Source organism: Abrus precatorius, unplaced genomic scaffold (genome assembly GCF_003935025.1).
Source record: "Abrus precatorius isolate BTA unplaced genomic scaffold, Abrus_2018 Scaffold10, whole genome shotgun sequence".
Taxonomy (NCBI): domain Eukaryota; kingdom Viridiplantae; phylum Streptophyta; class Magnoliopsida; order Fabales; family Fabaceae; genus Abrus; species Abrus precatorius.
Window position 1 is genome coordinate 32,140,232 of NW_020874292.1, and position 21,472 is coordinate 32,161,703.

The 21,472-nt window shown below is 29.1% G+C and overlaps 2 protein-coding genes and 1 pseudogene across 3 annotated transcripts; 1 reads left to right on the plus strand and 2 right to left on the minus strand.

Annotated features, from left to right (window-relative positions):
* Positions 1-600: 600 nt before the first annotated feature.
* On the minus strand, positions 601-8,498 carry LOC113847142 (spastin). Of its 2 annotated transcripts, XM_027476043.1 has the most exons (13): positions 8,127-8,498; positions 7,461-7,552; positions 7,317-7,336; positions 6,677-6,896; positions 6,509-6,604; positions 6,300-6,415; positions 5,932-6,012; positions 5,466-5,589; positions 4,867-4,916; positions 2,072-2,162; positions 1,474-1,509; positions 1,230-1,327; positions 601-1,119 (listed from the first exon to the last, which is right to left on the minus strand). In XM_027476043.1, the coding sequence occupies exons 1-13, from the start codon at positions 8,441-8,443 to the stop codon at positions 1,003-1,005; spliced, it is 1,458 nt and encodes a 485-aa protein (XP_027331844.1). In that variant the 5' UTR covers positions 8,444-8,498; the 3' UTR covers positions 601-1,002. The 2 variants fall into 2 exon arrangements, with proteins under 2 accessions (XP_027331844.1, XP_027331852.1); XM_027476051.1 differs by lacking the exon at positions 7,317-7,336 and having other exon boundaries at positions 734-1,119; positions 6,677-6,894; positions 7,439-7,552.
* Positions 8,499-10,229: 1,731 nt separating this feature from the next.
* Positions 10,230-12,714, minus strand: LOC113849789 (interaptin). The gene is given in 9 exon segments (XM_027479964.1): positions 10,230-10,462; positions 11,147-11,182; positions 11,184-11,278; positions 11,371-11,407; positions 11,552-11,820; positions 12,086-12,147; positions 12,267-12,357; positions 12,428-12,497; positions 12,579-12,714. Coding segments are annotated over 9 exon segments (804 nt in total). The 5' UTR covers positions 12,627-12,714; the 3' UTR covers positions 10,230-10,366.
* A 5,512-nt stretch (positions 12,715-18,226) lies between these two features.
* Positions 18,227-20,513, plus strand: LOC113852301 (annotated as a pseudogene).
* The last annotated feature ends 959 nt before the right edge of the window (positions 20,514-21,472 follow it).

A 21,472-nucleotide genomic window follows, 5' to 3' on the forward strand; every position in this document is an offset into this window, starting at 1 on the left:
AATTCATTTCTCCCCATTTTATTCATTCAAAGTACTCACCAGAAACATATATTTTCATTCAAATAAGTCAGAGTTCCGCCAAGGAAAATGAGAAACTGGACGAATGCATCAATTCTGGAGTTGGCTTTTACACAACTTCATTGGTTCAAACACACTACAAGTGCTTCAGTAGGAACAAATTTCAGATTGCCTTCGAGAATGAAAGTTCCCTCGCATTTTGCGAACCATGACAAAATCAATGTATTGGCCTTAATACAGTTCTTGACTTTACATACCTTCCTAAGTTCCTTCGTGAAAAATGATAAAAGCAATTGCCGTATTTATGAATTGAATTAAATCAGTTTTGTAGTACAAATTTTATTAAAACTTGCTCCTGAAAAAAATATATTGGAAGATGTAACTAGAAATAGATATTAACTAACGAAGTTAGAAGATAGACTTGTTCATCAAAGAATTGTTTCAACAAAAAATCACTTAAATTGAATTCCAAAGATTAATGTTAATACATTTCTTGTAATAAATCTACCACAGCGGTTCAATTAAAAGTCTCAAAAGAATCACTAGTTGATTTAAAAGCATCAAAATTCAGAGTCACGTTTAAAAAGAAAGAAAAAAATCCTTTTCATTTCAATATTTTTCTCCCTTCATTTCTGGTACAATTTATCAATTTTTTATCATCCCACTTTTTCTTCCCCCCAAATCTACTACTTTTCTCTACAGATGAGAGAAAACAGAGGGGCCGGGGGTTACAATCACCCCTAAGGCGATTAGATATAGTAATCTTAGAAAGAAATACAAAGAATCAAAATTAAAATAAAGGCTTCAAGGCAACAGGCTGGATAAGGGTTTCAAGATACCCATTTACAAAATAAGCAACACCCTGATTCATTATTTTAGTCACTGACCTTGAAGCCTTTGTCTTGTCTATTTTCTGTTATGGACAGTTTATTTTCTTTGGATTTCGTGCATATGCATGCATCCGAGCATGTGTTGAATGCGACTTCAATTAGAACCAAACTCCTCATTCCAGCGCTCAAGCTCTTCCCATTTACTTTTGTTTAAGCTTGGTCTGATCACAGTCATTGCCTTCTTAAAATCCTCATACCTCAGTCCTCTCACCTGGTAGAATAAAAAATAGTTAATTTTTAACAGTAAAAAAGGTTTACCAGTCCCTTGCAAGATTATACTGATCCACATCCAAGAACAGCGTAAATTTCAAACTAGCATGCCTGATTAGCCTTAACAGTAAGAATGTCAGCACCCAACTCTCTAATTGGCATCATTGCAGCTTCTTCACACAAGGCTTGCAGATCACTACCAGAATATCCTACAGGTCAAGAATAACACAAACACAATGGTCATATTTAAAAGTGGAAAAAAAAAAAAAAAAAAAAAAAGGAAAAGAAAAGAATATCTCAATGTTCTAATTTTTTTCTCATCATGAAAATGTATATTTTAGCTACAAATACTTACCTTCTGTCTCTTTTACAAGCCTCTCTAGATCTCTATCTGCAACATAAAATTCCAAAGGTAGTTAAAAACAGAACAGTGCATCTGTGCGAGTAATAGCATGATAACAATAAAAATTACAAAGCTCTCTCATGAAATATGTCAACGACAAAAGTGCAAAGCATAAAAAGAAAAAACAAACTCAACTGGTAAAAATTTCCTGCAATATCAAGTATCTTGTTCGGCAAATAGTAAGTAAACCAATTTGAGCAAATTTGGCAACGTGTTACATGCAACCAGAATAAATGAAGAACGACATGCCAGCCACCATAGAACCAGAATACCCTAGAAGAATAAGAGTGTGATTGGAAAACCTTATGGGGAATTTATTTAAGCTTATGAAAATAGCTTATAACTCTGATAAGCTCTTTTTAGCTTACTTCAAAAAGTTTCATGATCAAATTTAAAGCAAAAGCTTTTATGTAACAAGAGTATATTAAAAAGTGATTAATTAAGCTATTTATCCAAACACACCCTAAATAACTAGAAAGCAAAAGGCATCACAGAATACACATCAAAAGAAGTATCACAAAAAAAAAAAAAAAAAGAGCACAATGCTTACTAGGTAAGGAGAATGCTTGACCCTTGAGTTTGTGTTTTAGCAGAAGTTTCCGAACATTTTCATCTGGTAAAGGTACATATATTCTCTTTACCTGGTAAACATTTCACAATAAACCCAATAATAGTAAAGAAACAACATGTGGTTCAAAGGTCACTATAACCACTATCAATAATATGCAATACTGATGGGAACCAATGGTGGCTTTTTTTACCATTATAGATGAATATTCAGAAAATATTCCCAAATTAGGATAATTGGCAAACAAATTACCAAAATGGACAAAATAAACAGTATAAAAATTGCAAAACTCACATTCAATAGGTGCAACAAAATCAGATTAGAACATGTGACACAACCATATTTGTTACTCCCAACTGATAAGTGTCATTCAATGGCAGAATGACACCCCCTCATTTGTTGCTCCGATCAACAGACACCACTTTCTAGTGAGCCAACAAATGGGGCGCATGTAAAGTACATCCTCCTTAACAGATACTACTAATTCTACTTCGAATAGCATGCTATGCATTGTAGCTCCTCCTTAACAGGTGCCTTTGCTGCTGTTTTGTATGGTTTGATAGGTTGAACAAAGATTAAACACCAGTTTCCTTTTCCTCTAACAATTTGCATACAGGGGACCAAAATTTTTTAGTTTATCAAGGCCGATGTTGTGTGAACACAGTGGAAATTTATACAGGAAATACTAAAATGAATTTTTTTGCTGCATTTTTAAAAAGATATGTGCTTAATTTATTTTATATATATGTTTTTTGAAATAGTTAATAATCTGATTTGTGAATTAAACATTTTATTAGTTATAAAATGTTAATTGACATATAAATTTAAATTAAATAAAAAAATTGTTTAAAAAATTATTTATATAATTTAGTTAAATTAGTGAAAATTAAAAAATATGTAGTACTATTTGTGATGTCATAATAAAATAAAATTTTAAATAAGTTTATAAGTATAATAAATTTAGTAATATAATAATTTTTTAAAAAGATAAATGTGTTAGTTAAGTTTTATTTTAGTTGTAAAAGGTTAGTTGACATATTATTTCAAATTACACTAAAGTATATTGTTGTTCAAGTAATTTTTATAAAATTTAGTTAAGTTAGTGAAAATTACAAAATGAGTTGTAATATTTTTATATCAAATAAAATAAATTTTAAATAACTTAATGAGATATTAAATTTAATAACATAATGAATTTAGTGAAAAAATAAATAAAAGAAAATAATTTGGTATAATATATTAAGTATTATAATTAGTAAAATTATATTAATATTGTTAGTTTGTAATTATAATATTGAAAAATAATTGCATATGTTATATTTATTATAATAATTACTAAAATAATATTAATGTTGTGTTAATTGAAATTAAATTTAGCTTGGTGTAATAATGGGACAAAATTCTATTAAAATTTGTTATTATATTATATTTAGTAGTAACTGATTATATTTAAAAATTTAGTATTTTCTATTATGTTTAAATATGAAGTTTTAGATTAGAATGATATTTATAATTTAATTTTATTATGATAAAAAATATTATAACTCTTTATAATTTTCACTAACTTATAAGATTATTTAACAAATCAGATTATTAACTATTTGAAGAAAAAAATGTATATATAATAAATTAATCACATACCTTCTAAAAATGCAACAAAAAAATCTACTTTGGTGCCTCTTGCCAAAGCTCAATCCCCTCCGGTCAACAAAAAAAAATATCGCTCCCTCTTCACACTACCATCACTAAACTAAAATTTTTGGTCCCCTACACAGAACTAGAGGAAAAAAAAAAAACCAATATTTAAGCTTCGTTCCACCTCCCAAACTGCACGTGTAAGAAACAGCTTGCCCCTGTCAAAGAGTCACAATGCATATGCACCATGTGTCTTGAGCAGAGAGAGTGGTGCCTATCAAGGAGAAATCACTCTACATGCCATGTTTCAGCTTCCCAAAGAGTGACCCTTATTGACCGGGTGCAACAAATGGAGTGTTACCACATGTCATTCTGCCATTGAATGGTGTCTATCGACTGAAAGTAACAAATGTAGTTGCGCCATTTTTCCTAATCTAGTTTTGTTGTGCTTATTGAACATGAATTTTGTAGCTTTTACACTGTTTATTTTGTCCTTGGTAATTTGTTTGCCAACTATACTAAATCTGGGAATTTTTTTTTTGAATTTTTGTCTATAATGGTCAGACAGCCCATAAAAGACAAGTTACAATTAACAAAGGTATATATGCAACATAATATTATCAACCAAAAGTTTCTCTTTAATTTGACCATTTTAAAATGGTAATTTATATGGTGCCTTGTAAATTGAGAGGGTACTTTATACCCTCTCATACATAGAACAATTTCACCATTAAATTTATATCAATAAGTAGTGGAATTAGTGGTTTATTTGGAAAAGATGTAAATACCCTTCAATCTTTAAGATATCAGAAAAATTACAACCATCAATTTAGAGAGAGTATATTATACCCTCTCAAGTTTATGGATATTGTAGCAAGCATCTTTTAAAACAAGCATCCTAGACTGTATGATCGAATCATAGAATTAAGATATAAGTTATAACAACCAATCCTATTACTAGACATAATAAAAATTGGATAAAAACAAATCATAAAGAATGCACTCATGAGAATAAAATTAGAAGATAATTTATATCTAACAGCAATAAACATTTTACATTTAAAGTCATACCAGCAACATCACATTCTGGAATTAATTATATTTTCTACAGTTCCAGTATAGGACATTGAAGAAATTCTCACCAGTCTCCTAAGAACTGCATCATCCAATTCTTGTGGCTTATTTGTTGCACCTATATTAACAAAGAAAAGGAAATTTATGAGTTTAATAAGACTTAATAGATACACAACCAGGAATTCGCTGGTTTGTAATCAAGCTCACATGATATTATGAAATAAAAAAAATGATAAAGCAAGCAACACTACATCTATAATAACTAAATTCAGTCTTATATTAATTATATAAAGATGCGACAGTCTTAAGAGGCCAGATTACAATGTCAACCCAGCCAGTAAAGAAACTAATATTGTTCTTATTAACATACCACAATGTAAGAAATATAAATGAATTTAGAAGAGTAAAAAGAAAGGAAAATCTAATCAGTTGTGTTAAAAAAAGATGAGATTATAATTGCTCATCAACCAAATATAATTGCACTATAAATGCTCCAATAACAAAACGACATTACTTCATAAATTAGTACTTCATCAAATTCATATGCCAAATGGGAACTGAGACCAGCAATTGCAACTGTAACCAAAATACTAAACCAGAGCCTTGTTCATCGTAGGCATGTTATTCTGCAAAGTACCAGTTCAGAATGTTCAAATGTAACACTTACCAATTACAATCACAATATCATCGGGATTGGAGGTCACCCCATCAAACTGGATAAGAAATTCAGATTTTAATCGTCTACTGGCATCATTCTCATTTGCCAACCTTGTTGACATTATACTATCAATCTGTTATCAGTTAAAAAGGGAAATTAATATGTTTTGAAATCAAGAAAATTTTTTATACTGAGCATACAATCTTTTCTATCTGCATGATAAATTTGCTAATTTAACTAGCAAGGCATTAAGAAAACAAATATCATTGAAATGTGGGGGGCAGTTAGACATGTTTGAAGAGTTATCAAACCATGCCCTTGCAGAATTGATTTTGATGTAGTTGATTGTTTCTAAAGCAAGCTACACTATTTTTCTGAATGTATTCTTTCATGATAGTCTGTCTTGTCATGTTAAGTAGGAAAACAGGTGGAGTAGAGCAATTTCTCCACTCTATAGTATACACAAGAGAAATACCTCATCAATGAAAATTACAGATGGCTGTCGGGATATAGCTACCATGAATAGTGTCCGAACTAGCTTTTCACCTTCACCCACCTATAGAGAACAAGTTAAACATAGGCAAAACTTTGTAGTGTTATAAAAAAATTACTGTTACATGAATATATGACAAATATCCAACAATATCTAGATTGTATCTTAGATTAACTTACAATATCTTGGATTATCTCCACAATTAACAAGCATATTTCATTATTTGTTTCCTTATAGTATAAATAAGGGATGGTGCTTTATGTTTTTATAACACATCATTATTTGTACTCCCTCTACACCTAAAAGGTTATAACCCTATAATTTCATCTGATACATTTATAGAGAAATACCCATTTTGACGTCAAGGAAGCCGCTGATACGTTAAAAAATGTTGCTTCTGATTCTGAAGCTACTGCTTTGGCAAGCATTGTCTTTCCATTACCAGGTGGACCAAAGAGAAGCAAACCTAGAATCAAAAGGATTCATCAGTTTCAATGTTTGGCATTTCCATTCTGCCTTTTCCCCATTATCCAATATGTAACCAAATCCAAGGTATTACCTCTAGCAGGTTTTCGAAGACCAGTGAACAAGTCTCTTCTCTTAGTTGGCAAAATAACCATCTCCATTAAAGCTTGCTTTGCCTTCTCAAGCCCAGCTGCATTTCCACACTGATAATCAAACAAATGATAACATATGAAAGGAAGAAAAGCAAATGTGCACATCTTACCAACATCTTCCCATCTAACAGAAGGACTTCTATCTACTATGGCTGTGTTGATCATTTCAACCAGTTTGGTGTCATTATTTACACCAGATGCTTGATTAGATTTCGGGCTTGCAACTTTATTCACCTGACCTGTACTTTGAGGGTGTTTTTGTAACACATTTTTTCTAGTATTTGATAGCTTAATTGGAACTGCAGCAGTCTGCGCAAGGTTGGAGGTGCTCTGCAAACATTTTAGGGGGGAAAAGGAAAAAAACGTTAAAGGTTCATTATAATCATAAAATTAGTGCCCTAGTGACAACATTTGATGGTTGTAATTTAACAGGCTTACTGAAAAGTCCAAAGCAAACACACAACATGAGCCAATATATTTAATCTTAAAATGACAAGTATAACCATCTACAAGGAAGTCTAATACTAAGCCCCTCATTTATGATACAAAATACAATGCTAACAGTTAATGTATTCTTTAAAAAATAGTTTGCAGTGTTAACCAAAAGATGCTTAAATTTTAGAATCCGAAAGTGAAAAATTATTAGTTACAATGCTAGTAACACCTGTTTTGAGAAGCATTAACTACATTGCACCAAATAAACTAAAAGAGAAAGCTCTGTACTTACAGTTTAGAGTGATCATAGCATACCTGATTAGCAGATGAGCTACCTGAAATGGAAAGGGGGGAAATGGAAAAGGAAGAAGCGGAAGATAATGAGAATCAGTAAGCACTCTCAGGAAATTCATAATTGGTATCTGAAAACAAAATACAGTTTCTCAAACAAATACAAACCTGCACGTCTACTGAGAGTCTGTAATCTCTCAGAAATTTGACCCTGCCATTTTGATATCTTTTGACGATATGATTTCACCTTCTGTTGTTCACTGCCACAAAATCATAGCTTTCAGTAAGCCAAAAAATAAAATAAAATCATATTATTATAATGTAGAACCATCCTTTCTCATCACATCATTAACAATAACGTGTGAATGAAGTGATGGACTACATTTGAGCATCTATAAAGCCAAAAACTCTCCTTTACGAACAAAGGTGTGTTTGAAAGAGCTTACAGAGAGCTTATAAAAATAGCTAATGAGTTATGACTCTCGTAAGCTCTTTTAAGCTTATTTCAATAAACTTCTTTGTATAACTTGTCAAAATAAGCTATTTTCAGCTCGTGTCAATAAATTTGGTGATAAAATTTGTAAGAAATGCTTATTAAATAAACGCTTAACCTAAATAACTGAATTTTGGTGGAATTTGTAAGCTGAAAAACTTTAAAAGAGGAACAAAAATGCAAGAGAAAAACAATCCCAAAATCCCCTACTTTGTCACTAAAAATTCAATTGAGAAGATTGAATGTATAAGGAAACTCCATTTTCACTCAATTTCATTTTAAAAATAGAATGCAACACTAATAGGAAAGGCAAAGAGGCATAAAATTAAAATTGTGGGAACCTGGAAGTGATAAAGGAAGGAACAGGAGTAGAATTAGCTTCAAGGAGAATGGTGTGAGCGTTCTTATAGTGAAGAAGAGCGTCGTCGATCAAACCCCATTCTTCTGCCCTAACGCCCTTCGCGATCTCTTGCGTCGCCAAATCAAAGTAGCCTTGGAGCTTGTAAGCGACGCGTTCGTTCGAAACAGAAGAAGAAGAAGGAGGAGGAGTAGGAGTAGGAGTAGGAGACGCTTCCATTCGATCGGTTTCAGAAGAAGAAGAATTGTGGGGGGTGAAGATGGAATTGAAGGAATCAATGATTCCCTGCAAGAAACTCATTACTCAACGCGATTTTACATTCATCACTTGCCTAACCCACCCTGCAAAACCCGATTTCGGTTTGCGTGCTTTTAATTTATTATGGGCCTGTTTTTTTTTATTTAGGAAATTATTTTACAACAAAAATATACATTTACATAAAAATATTTCAGTCACAAATTTAAAGTTAACCTTTTCAAAATTAGTTTTATTTAACTTAAATTAAAAATATATTTTTAGATGGCTTAATTATATTTTTTATTTTTATAAAGTTTTAATTTTATTTTGTATAAACTCTTTTTTAGTTTTATTTCTTATTTTTTTGTATTTTTTTTTATTTTAGTCGTTTTTACTGATTTAACTTCTCAGAAAACAGAAACTTGTCTAGTAAACACTTGAATTAATTAACATTGAGTTATTCTAGCGAGTGGTTTTACTTGACTAGAAAAAGATTATTTTTAATAAAATATATATTTAATCTAAAAACAGATAATAATATGAGAGGGATTAAAACAAAAGAATTTACATAAGAATAAGGTAACTTGTTTTTAGGGAATATGTTTGATGTTTGACTTGATTTTTAGTAAATAATCTTTAAAGCTGTCGAACAGTCACTACACTTTGATTCGTTTCTAAAGGACTATACGTGATTGATTTATGGCAAGCAGAGGAATACCCTCCCCGGGTTTTGTTTTATATTTAATATTTGTAATTTTCAATAATTAATATTTAATATAAAACCTTGTCATTAATAAATTTACCAAACATCTGTAATTAAAAAAATTAATTAGTTAATTATATTAAAATATATTAACTATTTAATTATAAGTTATTAAGTTATATATTTAATTGATTGCTAATAGCAAAATTTATTGAATATTTAATCAACTAAGTAAAAATTATCAAATTTTACTTAAATTTGTTAAATAATTATTTTTATCATTATAATTAATGAATTAATAATTGATGAATTCATTCAATACCATTTATATTACAGAAATGTACGAGGAATAATATAATATAATGTTAAATAGTTTATTGACTAAACCAACATGTATGAGACAAGGAGAAACTTCATTCCTAATAACCATTTGATAAATTATTATTTTTATAAATCCTAATTATTACATTTACCTTATACTAATTCTTTTTCTTTTTTTCTTGATCGTTACATGCATCACTAAATCTATAACAATAATCGCTTTCTTTTAGAGAACTCTTTGATAAAACAGACAAAAAGTAAATAATTACTTCTTGCAAACACAATTTTTATCTTTTATTTATATTATTTAAGTGAGTTAGCTTGTCAACCTATCATAGAATGGGATGGATTGATTTTCCCACCTCTTTTTTTGGCAGACCAACCGTCTTTGCCGTCTGCAAATCAGACTAACAAAGCAGAATTAATCGCCATTTCCCCATTTAACAAAAGCTGTGTGACTCTAGCATATGTAGGCAAACAAATTGATTGTCTATTTAATAAGAGCTTACAATGTGCGCTAATTTTAATTAACTTTACCATAAAACTTATTGAAATAACTAAAAGAAATGTATGAAGAATTATAAATCACTTTTATAGGCTTACCCAACCTCTTGCTTTAGTATATGATAAGAAATTAGCAATGTTACATTCTCGCTCAGTAAAGTTACTCCAAATGTTCTCACAAATTCTTAGAATTTGCAAATGGCAAAGGAAAAGGGATTCGGGAAAAGCAAGCAAATCTACACGCAAAACTCGACTAAATGTTTTCCGAATAATAATGATACAGGAAATATATACAGCAAAGGTACATTAAGAGGATTTGGGAACCGGGGGGAGAGGCTTAAGGAATTCAAAGCTAGAAAAACATTAGTGATTCAATTTGATAACATGAGATACCCTTTCAAAGAAGATGGGGCACATGCTAGGGCTAAATATGATGTCCTCCCTCATCCATTCTGGTGCTACTCTTTCAAACGTGCCAAGAGATAAAACATGGTAGAATAGCTCTGCTTCCTCTTCTGGTGATTTGCTAATCCACGATAAACTGAAGGAGTAACCTATTATGGTTGTAATAAAAGAAACCTATTAAACAAGCAGTTACATATCTGTAAAATGTTAAATGGCTAGAATTGTATTTAAAATTTAAACAGTAACATAAGATGTAGCAGTAAAAATCCTCTTAAACTCCAACCAAAATTAGCTTTGTCGAAGAATGGCATACTAATGAAAATGAACTCTTATGTTGTCGTTCATGAAGTTCTTACTAAATTGAGAATAAAATAACTCTTCAGAGTTAAAAATCAGCAAGTGTCCAGAATCTGACACTTGTTGGTTTAGCCCACCAAAAGAAATCCTGTTTATTTAAAGAGAAAATGTGAGAAAATTATAGCCAGGAAGATGAGAAAGAGGAAAATTTCATTAGCAACTGTGCATCTCATTGTTTCTTGTCAGCTCAGTCCCATTCTACCAGCATCTGTGATATGTCTATCTCAGGTATGGATAATATGACAAGTATCTTCACCCATTGTCTATATCTTTTAGTGCTGTGTTTTATGCTCATCTCGTGGCTATGGTCGCTGTTTGTGCACATTACACACTAGATTGAAATCCAGCAACTGGAATCTTCCAGAAATATAATCAGATTGAAAAAATATAGCCAAGCCCAAGCATATTAATTACTAATATTCCAAATAAGATTTAGAAACAATACGATAAATAAATCAATTGCAATCCAAAATTACCGCTTGATTGATGCAGTGCAGAGAGGCATATTTGTCCAGTTTGATAGTCAGTGGATAATTTCATGCCCAGTGCATGCTCAAAAAGAACTTGAATAAGCCAGTTACGACGACCACTTTCCTTTAAATCGATGCCTGTAAAACACAATGATGGTCATATAAAATATACCAAATTCCCAATTAAACAATTCTCACATAAAGCACGAACAACAATAGCTGACACCAACCTGATTGATCATTAGCCCTAGTACAGCTCTCCAGCAGCTTTTTCACAGCAAAATGTCAGCATAATAAGGTGAATACATTTTCCCCAATGAATGAAATGTATACATATGATTATACATTCATATAAAGAAACACATATTACACTTGTATATTCCATTTCTAAGATTCTAACTAAATGCTCACCTTACCAGAAGCAGCCTCCTTGAAAATGTTTTGTGTTGATGCTCTCTCCAAAGAATTACCTTCATCATTTTCACATGATATAAACCTTGCTTCTTTTTCCAACGCGTTCTGCCTTGAACGTTTTCTTGTCATTCTCATAGATGAGCTATCGGAGTTACCCTTAAGTTGATCATCTTCATTCATGATCATACCGCTATTATTTAAATCATGAGGAGTTCCTTCCTGGCGCAGCTTTAGCAATTTTTCAACTTCTTCAGAAAGAGCTTCATCTGCCAAATGTTCACAACCAAATCATCAATAGAGAAGAAGAATAAATGAAATCGAGATTAATCATAAATTTAAGGATAGGCATGGACATACTGTGGTAAATTCTTTAATTTAAGCAACACACAATATATTCCATCCACTAAGAACAAAGGTGGCAAAATTTCTAATTTTAAATAAGAAAAAGATAAGTTGAACTTCAAACAACTCAAATTCTGAGGAAAAAAGGATGCGATCAACACGACAAGTGTTTAATTACAAGAGTCTCACTTTTTTTGCTTTCCTCCATCAAAAGCCTCTGATAATCCGCGATTTGTTTGTCTTTGGCAACCCTGGCATTTAAAGTAACAAACTTGAATTTTCCACAGCTCACACAACGAAAGAAATCGAAGAATCTACAACTTCAAAAAACCTACAAAAGAAAATTGAAGCTGCATTGTGGAAAACGTGCCTAAGTGAAGTGAGTTCAGTTCTCAAATCATTGACTTGTCCTTGCAGCTCTTCGCTTTCGTTCTTCAAATGCGCTATTAACTCTTCCGCGGCTGCAAATTCAGAGTGATGGAAACTGAGAAAGTGCTGTTGTCGAATTGAAGGAATAAAGAAGAAACGTACCAGACAAGCAATTGATGAATTTATGTTCTTGTTCTTTATTTAGGTCATCCAAATCGGAGAATTTCTTAGTCTGAAACGAGAAATGAAAGAGAGAAATAATAAAAAAAAAGAGCCTAACAAATAGCACAGTGAAGATGAGAGTGAGAGAGACCTTGAGTTTGGTGTACTTGTCATAAAGCTTTGTGTACAGAGCCTCCATTTTTCGAAACCGATATCTTTGGGAGTGTCTGAGAAATTCAAATTAGGGCTCCTAAAAGGGACACGAGACGACAAGCACCGCTTTGTTTTCAAATTTTCAAAATGAATCGGGTCGGGTTTTTCGACGGATCCTAAAATTCAACACTTTTATTTATTCGATTTTTTACGTGTATTTATAAGGCAACGTAATAAAAAATTATTAAAAATTATAATGTTTAATATTATTATAAAATTTTTAAACTTATAAATTTTTTAATTTTAATAAAAATTTATTATATATAATTTTTTACTGTGTGTTTTTTGTTATATATTGAAAACTTATTATTTATTTTGTCTTATATATGTTTTTCATATTTTTGTGAAATTTTAATTTGATTTTTTATTTGTAGTCTTTAATTATTTTAAAAATTCATCACTTTTATTTTTTTATTAATATAACTTAAAAAAATGATATGTGAGATAAAAAATTGCTTCGTGACCGTTTCTTAATTAACTACACGCTTACTAGAAACTAAAAATATTATATTTAAAAAATTTAAATTAAAGTCTATTTTTTAAGAATTAAATAAATTAAAACTTTATCAAAATATAAAAACTAAAACTAAATTATTGATTTTTCAAAAACATTAACCTCACCTCTAAAGTTAATAATAAGCAATTAAGATTGATAAAATTTTATTATAAAAGAAATTACCTTGAAAACGAAAATGTCTAATAAATATTTTATTTTTGAATAAAATATATTTTTTATGTTTAAACTCAAGTATACGTATTAAAAGTTGACTAAATCATTTTTTTTATAAAAATTGATTAATTATTTGAGTTGTATTTGTGTTATTATTATATGATTGGACTTAATGAAAAATGAAGAAAAATTAAATAAATGTTTGCTATAATATTCATAAGTTTTAGAGAATATTGTATATTATTTTCAAATGTAATAATTAGTTTAATATTTTAAAAATTAAAAGATATTTATAATTTTTTAAAATAAATTACTAATCACACGCCGTACAAATTACCAATTAATTACGGTAAAGTGGATCAGCAAATGAAAATGCTTAAAATACATGTATAAAACAAACAGAATAAGCTTTATATTCACTTAATTGAAAATAACAAAAAGTTTATATCCTTGAATTTTATTTTTTTTTATAAATGGGATTAATCAGTAAGCAATTCAATTAATTTAAGTTTTAGTTAGAAAGAAAGTTTTATTGTAATTCTAAACTTATTTATGATATCAGTATGGTTACATTTTCCTGTGTAACTTGTTACTTAACTATTAGAAAAACAAAAATAGTCATAGTCACACACATTCATTTAATTAACATAAACAAATAAATGAATTCATAAAATCACAACTACTGTGAAGTTGTTTTACGATTGTTTGAGTAGCATAAAATTAAAAAAAATTAATTATTATACTTGTATATTTTTTCATATAATAAATATTTTTAATAAAAATTTATTACTTTTAAATATTTAAAATGAAACTTACAAATTAAAATTAACATTTTCTACTTAACTAAGAGCATATTTGATTTAGTTTACAAAAAAATGCTTACTTTTTAAAATTTCTATCATAAAACTGAAAGAAAGAAATAGTTAATTTTAAAATAATAAACTAAAATAATCATATATTAAATGTTCCTTTAATTTAAAATTAAAAATAATTAAATTTAAATTATATATATGATTGAGTTATTGAAATAAATTAACTTGGTACTAATATTATAATTACAATGAAAATTATTATATTTATAATCCAGTTTGGGTGAACTTGAGGATAAATCTTTAAAAAATAAAAAAATTATAAATTAAAATTAACTTATATATTTAAAAAAATTATTTTATTTAATTTCACTATAATTTAAAATATAAATTATTTTAAACTTATAAAAAAATTAGTTTTTTCTTATAAATACTTACGTAGAAATCTCATCTAAAATTGGCTAATAATAATAATAACTGAACTATGATTATTAAGCATATCATTCATATTGTTTTCCTTTTTCTTTTATAACATGACATTTTCATGCTATTTAGTCATGTGAGAAAATTCAAATGTCTACAATAATTGCAGTAACATGAGTGGTTCAGCTAATTGCTCTCAGAACATTTACTATACAATTTATTTAATCATTTTTAAACAATAATTTATATTACATATTTATCGTTAAAAGTATTATAATAAGTTAAAAATAATTTATTTTAATAAATTATATTAAAAATTGTAGTATAATTTATTAAAATAATTTAAAAGAATTGCCATTTAATTTTCACAAACTATTCACGTGCACTTCTAATGAAGTACGTATCATCGTCAATGACAAAATTTGAGAAGATCTTTCATTACCTAACAAAAGACTATAGACTGAGACAATACTGTTAACCATTCAAATTGTGCACAGGGGATGCCAACGAGTCTAACCTGTCTTTTATCATCTTTCAACGTGATTAATTTATTTTTTAAAATTTAAAAATAATAAATAAATACTATATATATATATATGCCACCATTAAATGCACCGTTCTGTGGGCTAATTGCAATCATACACCATAATTCACATAAAATAAAGGTTCTAAGAGGATTAGGAGTAGTCTCTTGAAGTGTCAAAGAAACTAAAAGAAGAAGAAACAATAATCGCTTACCAGTGACATAAAATTTTATAAGCTAAAAAAATAGATGTGTTAATTAAATTTTGAGTCAAAAGAATTTTTTATTCCTTTAGTTAAATTTAATAGATAGTTATTGGTTTAAAAGATTTAAGATTATTTACTGACATTTTGTTTTAAAATTTCTTTGTAAAAATTGACTTTTGATAAAACACTAAATTTTGTTGCTGTAAATTCAATTTTTGTTAAAAACTAACCTAACTCTTTGTAGGACCACAAGATTTTGTATGAAAATTTAAAGAAAATGGTAAGGAACCTTGAAGGAAATAGAATAGAGAAATTCAAATTGAATTAGGAAGAATTCAAATTCAATTTGTATTCTAGATATTTTTGGTTAAGAAAGGTAATTATAACTTAAATTCTTTTAAGTAATATAAAGAAGGGATTAGAACATGTGTGTCCTAGGAAAACACTAGAAAACTTTAGAAATTTAACGATTAGATGAATTTACTTGTAATTTTTGCAAAAGATATAAACCTCGTTGTAATTTAAAAAGTATTAGACATATTTTTAGATAATTTTTTTATATTTAATTTAAATAAAAGACTATTTTAAGAGTAAATAAAAATTGATTTAATTAAATTTAGAGTTAAAATAAATTAAATATAAATTATTTATTATATTTTTTAAAAATTAATGTCAATGACCTTTAGTGGAAGCTGGGGATACGTAACCTATATATTAACTATTTGACTTATGTTTGTATTTATATATAAAATTAGACACTTAAAGGAAAATAATAAAATTAGTTTTGTAATTTTTTTTGTTTGAATTGAATTAGTTATAAAATTTTCAAGTTGAGACTCTAGATGAAATTTAGAAGAATGAAAAACAAAATCATAAATTTTTTAAGTTGAGACTCTAGATGAAATTTAGAAGAATGAAAAATAAAATAATAATAATTAATCTTTTTCTTAAAAGAAGAGATCATAAAAATACTTGATGAGCATTATTATGACTTTTCTGAAGTAAAAGTGATGGATTATAAAAAAATTACCTATACTGTACTAAAATGAATAATAATAATTACACAAATAGTTGAACTATGTTTAGTACAAACGAAGGGCAAAAAGTGATTGGTCAAGTTCATGACTAATAGGGATAATATGATACTCGAGCACTAGCAATAAACTAGGGCTAGCTACCCTATGTTTGCAATAAGGGACAAAATGCTAGACCATCTTAATTAGTAATACTTGTGTATTTAATGATTGGTTTAAGTGTGTACCGCTAAAAATAACCACACAGAATGATGATGTACATAGTAAATGAAGATTATGAAGAGATCAATGTACTATCTAGCACTGGCTAAATTACTGGTACAGAAATCATATTTGTTCAACCATAAAACTTAAAATAATAATATATAATCGATTATTGTATGAAGAATTTAAAAGGAAAGACTATTAGAAAATTGATAAGCCATGAAATCTTATATAATAGTTATGATTATTTTACTAATTAGTATTGTATATTTCTTTGTGAGATATAGTTTATGGGTTATGTGTACTCACTTACCATTTTGTGATGTTTCCATATCATCATGAGAAACAAAATGACCTTCAGGGGTGAAGCACAAGAGTGCATGGTATTATCCTCGAGAGGAGGAAGATGAAATTTTAATACTATGAATCATACCATAATCTTTATTGGTGATATTATCTATATACTTAGTCAAATTAATAATCCACTAATAGAGCCTAATGTTGTGTCAGATGTCTTAAGGTTAAAATCTAATTTCTTCTTAGTTCTGTCATGCATTATTTAAATTTTCAGGAACCAATAAAGATCAATATAAGAGATAACGAAGCATGGCTCAACTAATACTTTATAAATGGAGAGTGGTAATAAAAATTTTAGGCTTCTATAATCTCTCCTTTGTAATATAGCTTAAGTAAATAAAGACTAGTTGTCAATATTTTTTTAAAATTAAAATTTTAACTAACCAGTACTTTCTATTCTATTCATAAGTTCTCTAAAATAAATAAAATATGATAGGCCGGATCCTCCCCCTCCCCAAACAATAGCTCAATGAGAATGGTTTTGCCAATATAGTTTTTTGGAAAACAACTTGCAAAGGTCTCATTAGAAACTCTAGAAAATTTTCTTATAGATTTAATGTGTAAGCTCAACCCTTATTTCGCTATTCATGTTGAATTTGCTATTCAAGTTGAACTTTGGAAGCTCTTGGTTGGTCTTCATCAAATAACAAATGTGTGTAAATTAAATAAAAATTAAGAATTATTAATTTTTTAAAAACATAATATTTAATATTAATATGTTATTTTTAATTTATTGGATGATACAATTTTCATAAAAATTTATTATATATAAATTTTTATTACGTGTTAAAAATAAATTTTTAACATGTATATAATAAAACATTAAAATAATTATTTTTACTAAAAATTATAAAATATTACATGATTTCATATATTATCAAATAAATATTATATTTTAAAAAAAATATTATCTAATAATTCTTTAACAACCATATTTGATATCTGTTGAAAAAATAGTAAATATATATAAAGTTATCATACAAGTTTTAGACATAAAGACAAACTGAGTATAACAAGTTTGGACCAGAATTCTCTCTTGTTTTGATACGAACTGGACGGTCCAGTCAAACAAAATTTTGCATTTTTGTTTAAGCGAAAATTTTTAGTTTAATAAAAAATGCAAAATCAATATGACAGGAGGGGAGAGAATCCGGGTTCAACAAGTTCATAATTTCATGAAAGTAATGCTGAGATCTCTTTTATCAACGACCCACTAAGAGCCACCTAATTTTTGGCTTTCCTTAAGAAGCAATAAATGAGTCATTTCTGCACCACACATTCAATGAGCCTTTCATCAATTTCATGGCTATAAAGCAAGTATGTGTTATTTCCAAAGTTTAAAGTTGGAAAACCACAGGCCATGGACTACTCAACACTACTTCTAACACTCATTACATTCGTGGGTGCAAGCATTCTCGTATTCATCCTTAGATTATTGAACCAAACCCCAGAATCTACAAAGCTTCCACCAGGGCCACCTCAAATTCCCATCCTAGGGAACATCTTGGAGCTCGGCAAAAATCCACATAAGGCACTCACAAAACTCTCTAGAATTTATGGACCTGTTATGACTCTCAAACTAGGTAGCATAACCACCATAGTCATATCCTCTCCAAAAATTGCCAAACAAGTGTTGCATGAAAATGGCCAAGTCTTCTCTAGTAGAACAATCCCACATTCAGTTCATGTACTTGATCATCATAAACACTCTATAGTGTGGCTACCCCCATCACCACAATGGAGGAACCTTAGGAGAATTTGTGCCACAAAGATATTCTCTCCACAAGTTCTTGACTCTACTCAAATCCTTCGCCAAAAAAAGGTGCAACAATTGTTGGATTTTTTAAGGAAAGATGCATGAAAAGTGAAGTTGTGGACATTGGTGAGGCTGTTTTTTCAGCAGTTCTTAATTCAATTTCAACCACTTTCTTCTCTACGGATTTGTGTAATTCTTCTTCTGAAAAGTCTCAAGAGTTTAAGAACATTGTTTGGGGTATCACGGAAGAAGCTGGAAGGCCTGATGTTGCTGATTTCTTTCCCATTCTTCGTCCATTCGACCCTCAACGTGTTCAATCTACGATGACCAATTATTTTAAGAAGTTGGGTGAAATTATTGATGGAATTATTGAAGAAAGAATGCATTCAAGAGTTTCAAAAACTGACACTAAAGTGTGCAAGGATGTGCTAGATTCACTTCTTGACAGCATTGAAGATACTGGTTTTCAGTTTAGCCGCATTGAGATGTTACATCTGTTTCTGGTTAGTTCTTTCTTACTTTTCCAATAATTTTTTAATTTTATAATGTACTTATTTTTGTAGCTATTCAAATCTGAATTATCATGTGGTGAACCCATTTTTATATAATAAAACATTTTAACGTATATTGAAAAATGTTATCTACAATTTTTATGATTGAATTTAAGCATTTAATAATAATAATAATATATTTTATTAAAAATAATTATTTATTATACTTTTATTACTCTTATATAATAATATATTTTTAATAAATAATTATTACTTTTATATACTTAAGTTTAATTTTAAGGACTGAGATAAATGATTTCTTTTATTGAAAATCATAATGTACAGCAAGATTTAATACATTAATAACACATTAAAAAATATTTATAGTATCAAATATTTAATATTGCTATGCTCAAGGTTTCAATTCTAAGTTATTACATCTTATCCCAATTTGAAATAAGTATTAGATGCTCAATGTATATTTAAACTACAATATAGCTCCTAAATTGATGCTTCTTGTGTACAGCAGAACTTTTAAATGACTAATTCGATACGTTATATTTTTGGAGGACCAATTTAAATATTTATTCATTATTATTTGATATATTTTACTCACAAAATTTCAGCAAGTAGTCCTATCATTAGGCATCTAGATAATAACCTGTCTCTTAATTTCACTTATTCCTTATTTTCTTTACATGCATTCAACCATTAATCTCCACCTTTTGCTAATTCTAAAGGTTTATTTCATTGAGTTTTGAGATGACGTGCAATTCTATTGTTAGGATTTATTTGTTGCTGGGATTGATACCACATCAAGCACAGTGGAATGGACTATGGCAGAGCTACTTCACAACCCAGATAAACTAGCAAAAGCAAGAGAAGAGTTATCTCAAGCAGTTGAAGAAGGTGCAACACTTGAAGAACCTCACATCTTAAAGTTGCCTTTCTTAAGAGCAGTGGTGAAGGAAACACTTCGCTTGCACCCACCAGCTCCATTTTTAGTACCCCACAAGTGTGATGAAATGGTGAACATATCTGGCTTCAAAGTGCCTAAAAATGCGCAAGTTTTAGTCAATGTGTGGGCCATGGGAAGAGACCCAACAATTTGGAAAAATCCAAAAGATTTCATGCCTGAAAGATTTTTGAAGTGTGACATTGATTTTAAGGGTCAGGATTTTGAGCTTATACCCTTTGGAGCTGGCAAAAGGATATGCCCAGGATTGCCATTGGCCCATAGAACGGTGCATTTAATGGTAGCATCCCTTGTGCACAACTTTGAATGGAAGCTAGCTGATGGGTTAATGCCTAAACACATGAACATGAACGAGCGATTTGGGTTAACCTTAAAGAGGGTTCAACCACTTCGAGTTCAAGCTATTTCAATCAAGCATGGTTAATTATATATACGTGTAATGAAATCCAGGTTTACGTGGATATGTATGAGTAGGGAAATATATGAGTATATTTCTCAGTTCTCACTACTGTTACTTAATCAAGGGTGTGCTTACAAACAAAAATGTTTACCTATGCTCTGCATTTTTAATTGATGATCACATGGCTGACCTCCCTCAACCCTTCGTTTGAAGTGTCAGGTGAGGTATAGTAATGATAGGTGTTTGAATCTTTACATGTTAGCAAGTTGCATGAGAAAAAACACATGTAAAAATTAACAGATTGTATACAAATAATATACTAATCTTATATACTGTAGTCAGAAAATATGTTCATTTCACACAACTCACTTCCTACTTTCTTTTCTCAGATTGTGTATATGAGAAAATTATTTTAATATATTAATGTCCCACCAATTTCATAAATGGCACTGCGTCGATTAACATTTACTCTCTGTTCTACCTAGTTAATTTATGATAAGTGAAAATATAATATATATACTTTCATAATGTACTTTGGTTGCATACTTTGAAGTTTAATACGATATATTACTTAATTAAGAATTATTTGGATTTATTTTAAATTTTGTGAGAATTAAGTAATTTCTTCAATATTTAGATAAATCAAATTCATATTTTAATCGAAAAGGAATCAATAAATTAGTAATGCGTTCAATTTATCTTGATACTGATGGAACTGTTTATAGAAATTTATTTTCACACATGTAATCCATTATCCATGTAAGAAAAAAACGATATGTTCAATATAGGTTTTTACATTTTTATATTTTTACATTTCACATGTAATCCATAATTATTGCCACTTTCTTAGAGAAAAGAGTATTCGTCCCTTCCAGCAAAAGGTGCAATATTTGTTGGATTATGTAAAGGAAAAATGCATTAAAGCATAATTTATAATTACTGTAAAAATAAATCTTTTATATCAAATAGCTCCTTAATTTTTC

Excerpts from the sequence above, each read along its gene's own strand:
- LOC113847142 (XM_027476043.1), bottom strand. The coding sequence starts at position 8,443 with ATGAGTTTCTTGCAGGGAATCATTGATTCCTTCAATTCCATCTTCACC. Across the intron at positions 7,553-8,126 it reads CCTTCCTTTATCACTTCCAG|TGAACAACAGAAGGTGAAAT; the intron begins GTTCCCACAATT and ends ATTTTGTGGCAG. Across the intron at positions 1,328-1,473 it reads GCTTGTAAAAGAGACAGAAG|GATATTCTGGTAGTGATCTG; the intron begins GTAAGTATTTGT and ends CTTGACCTGTAG.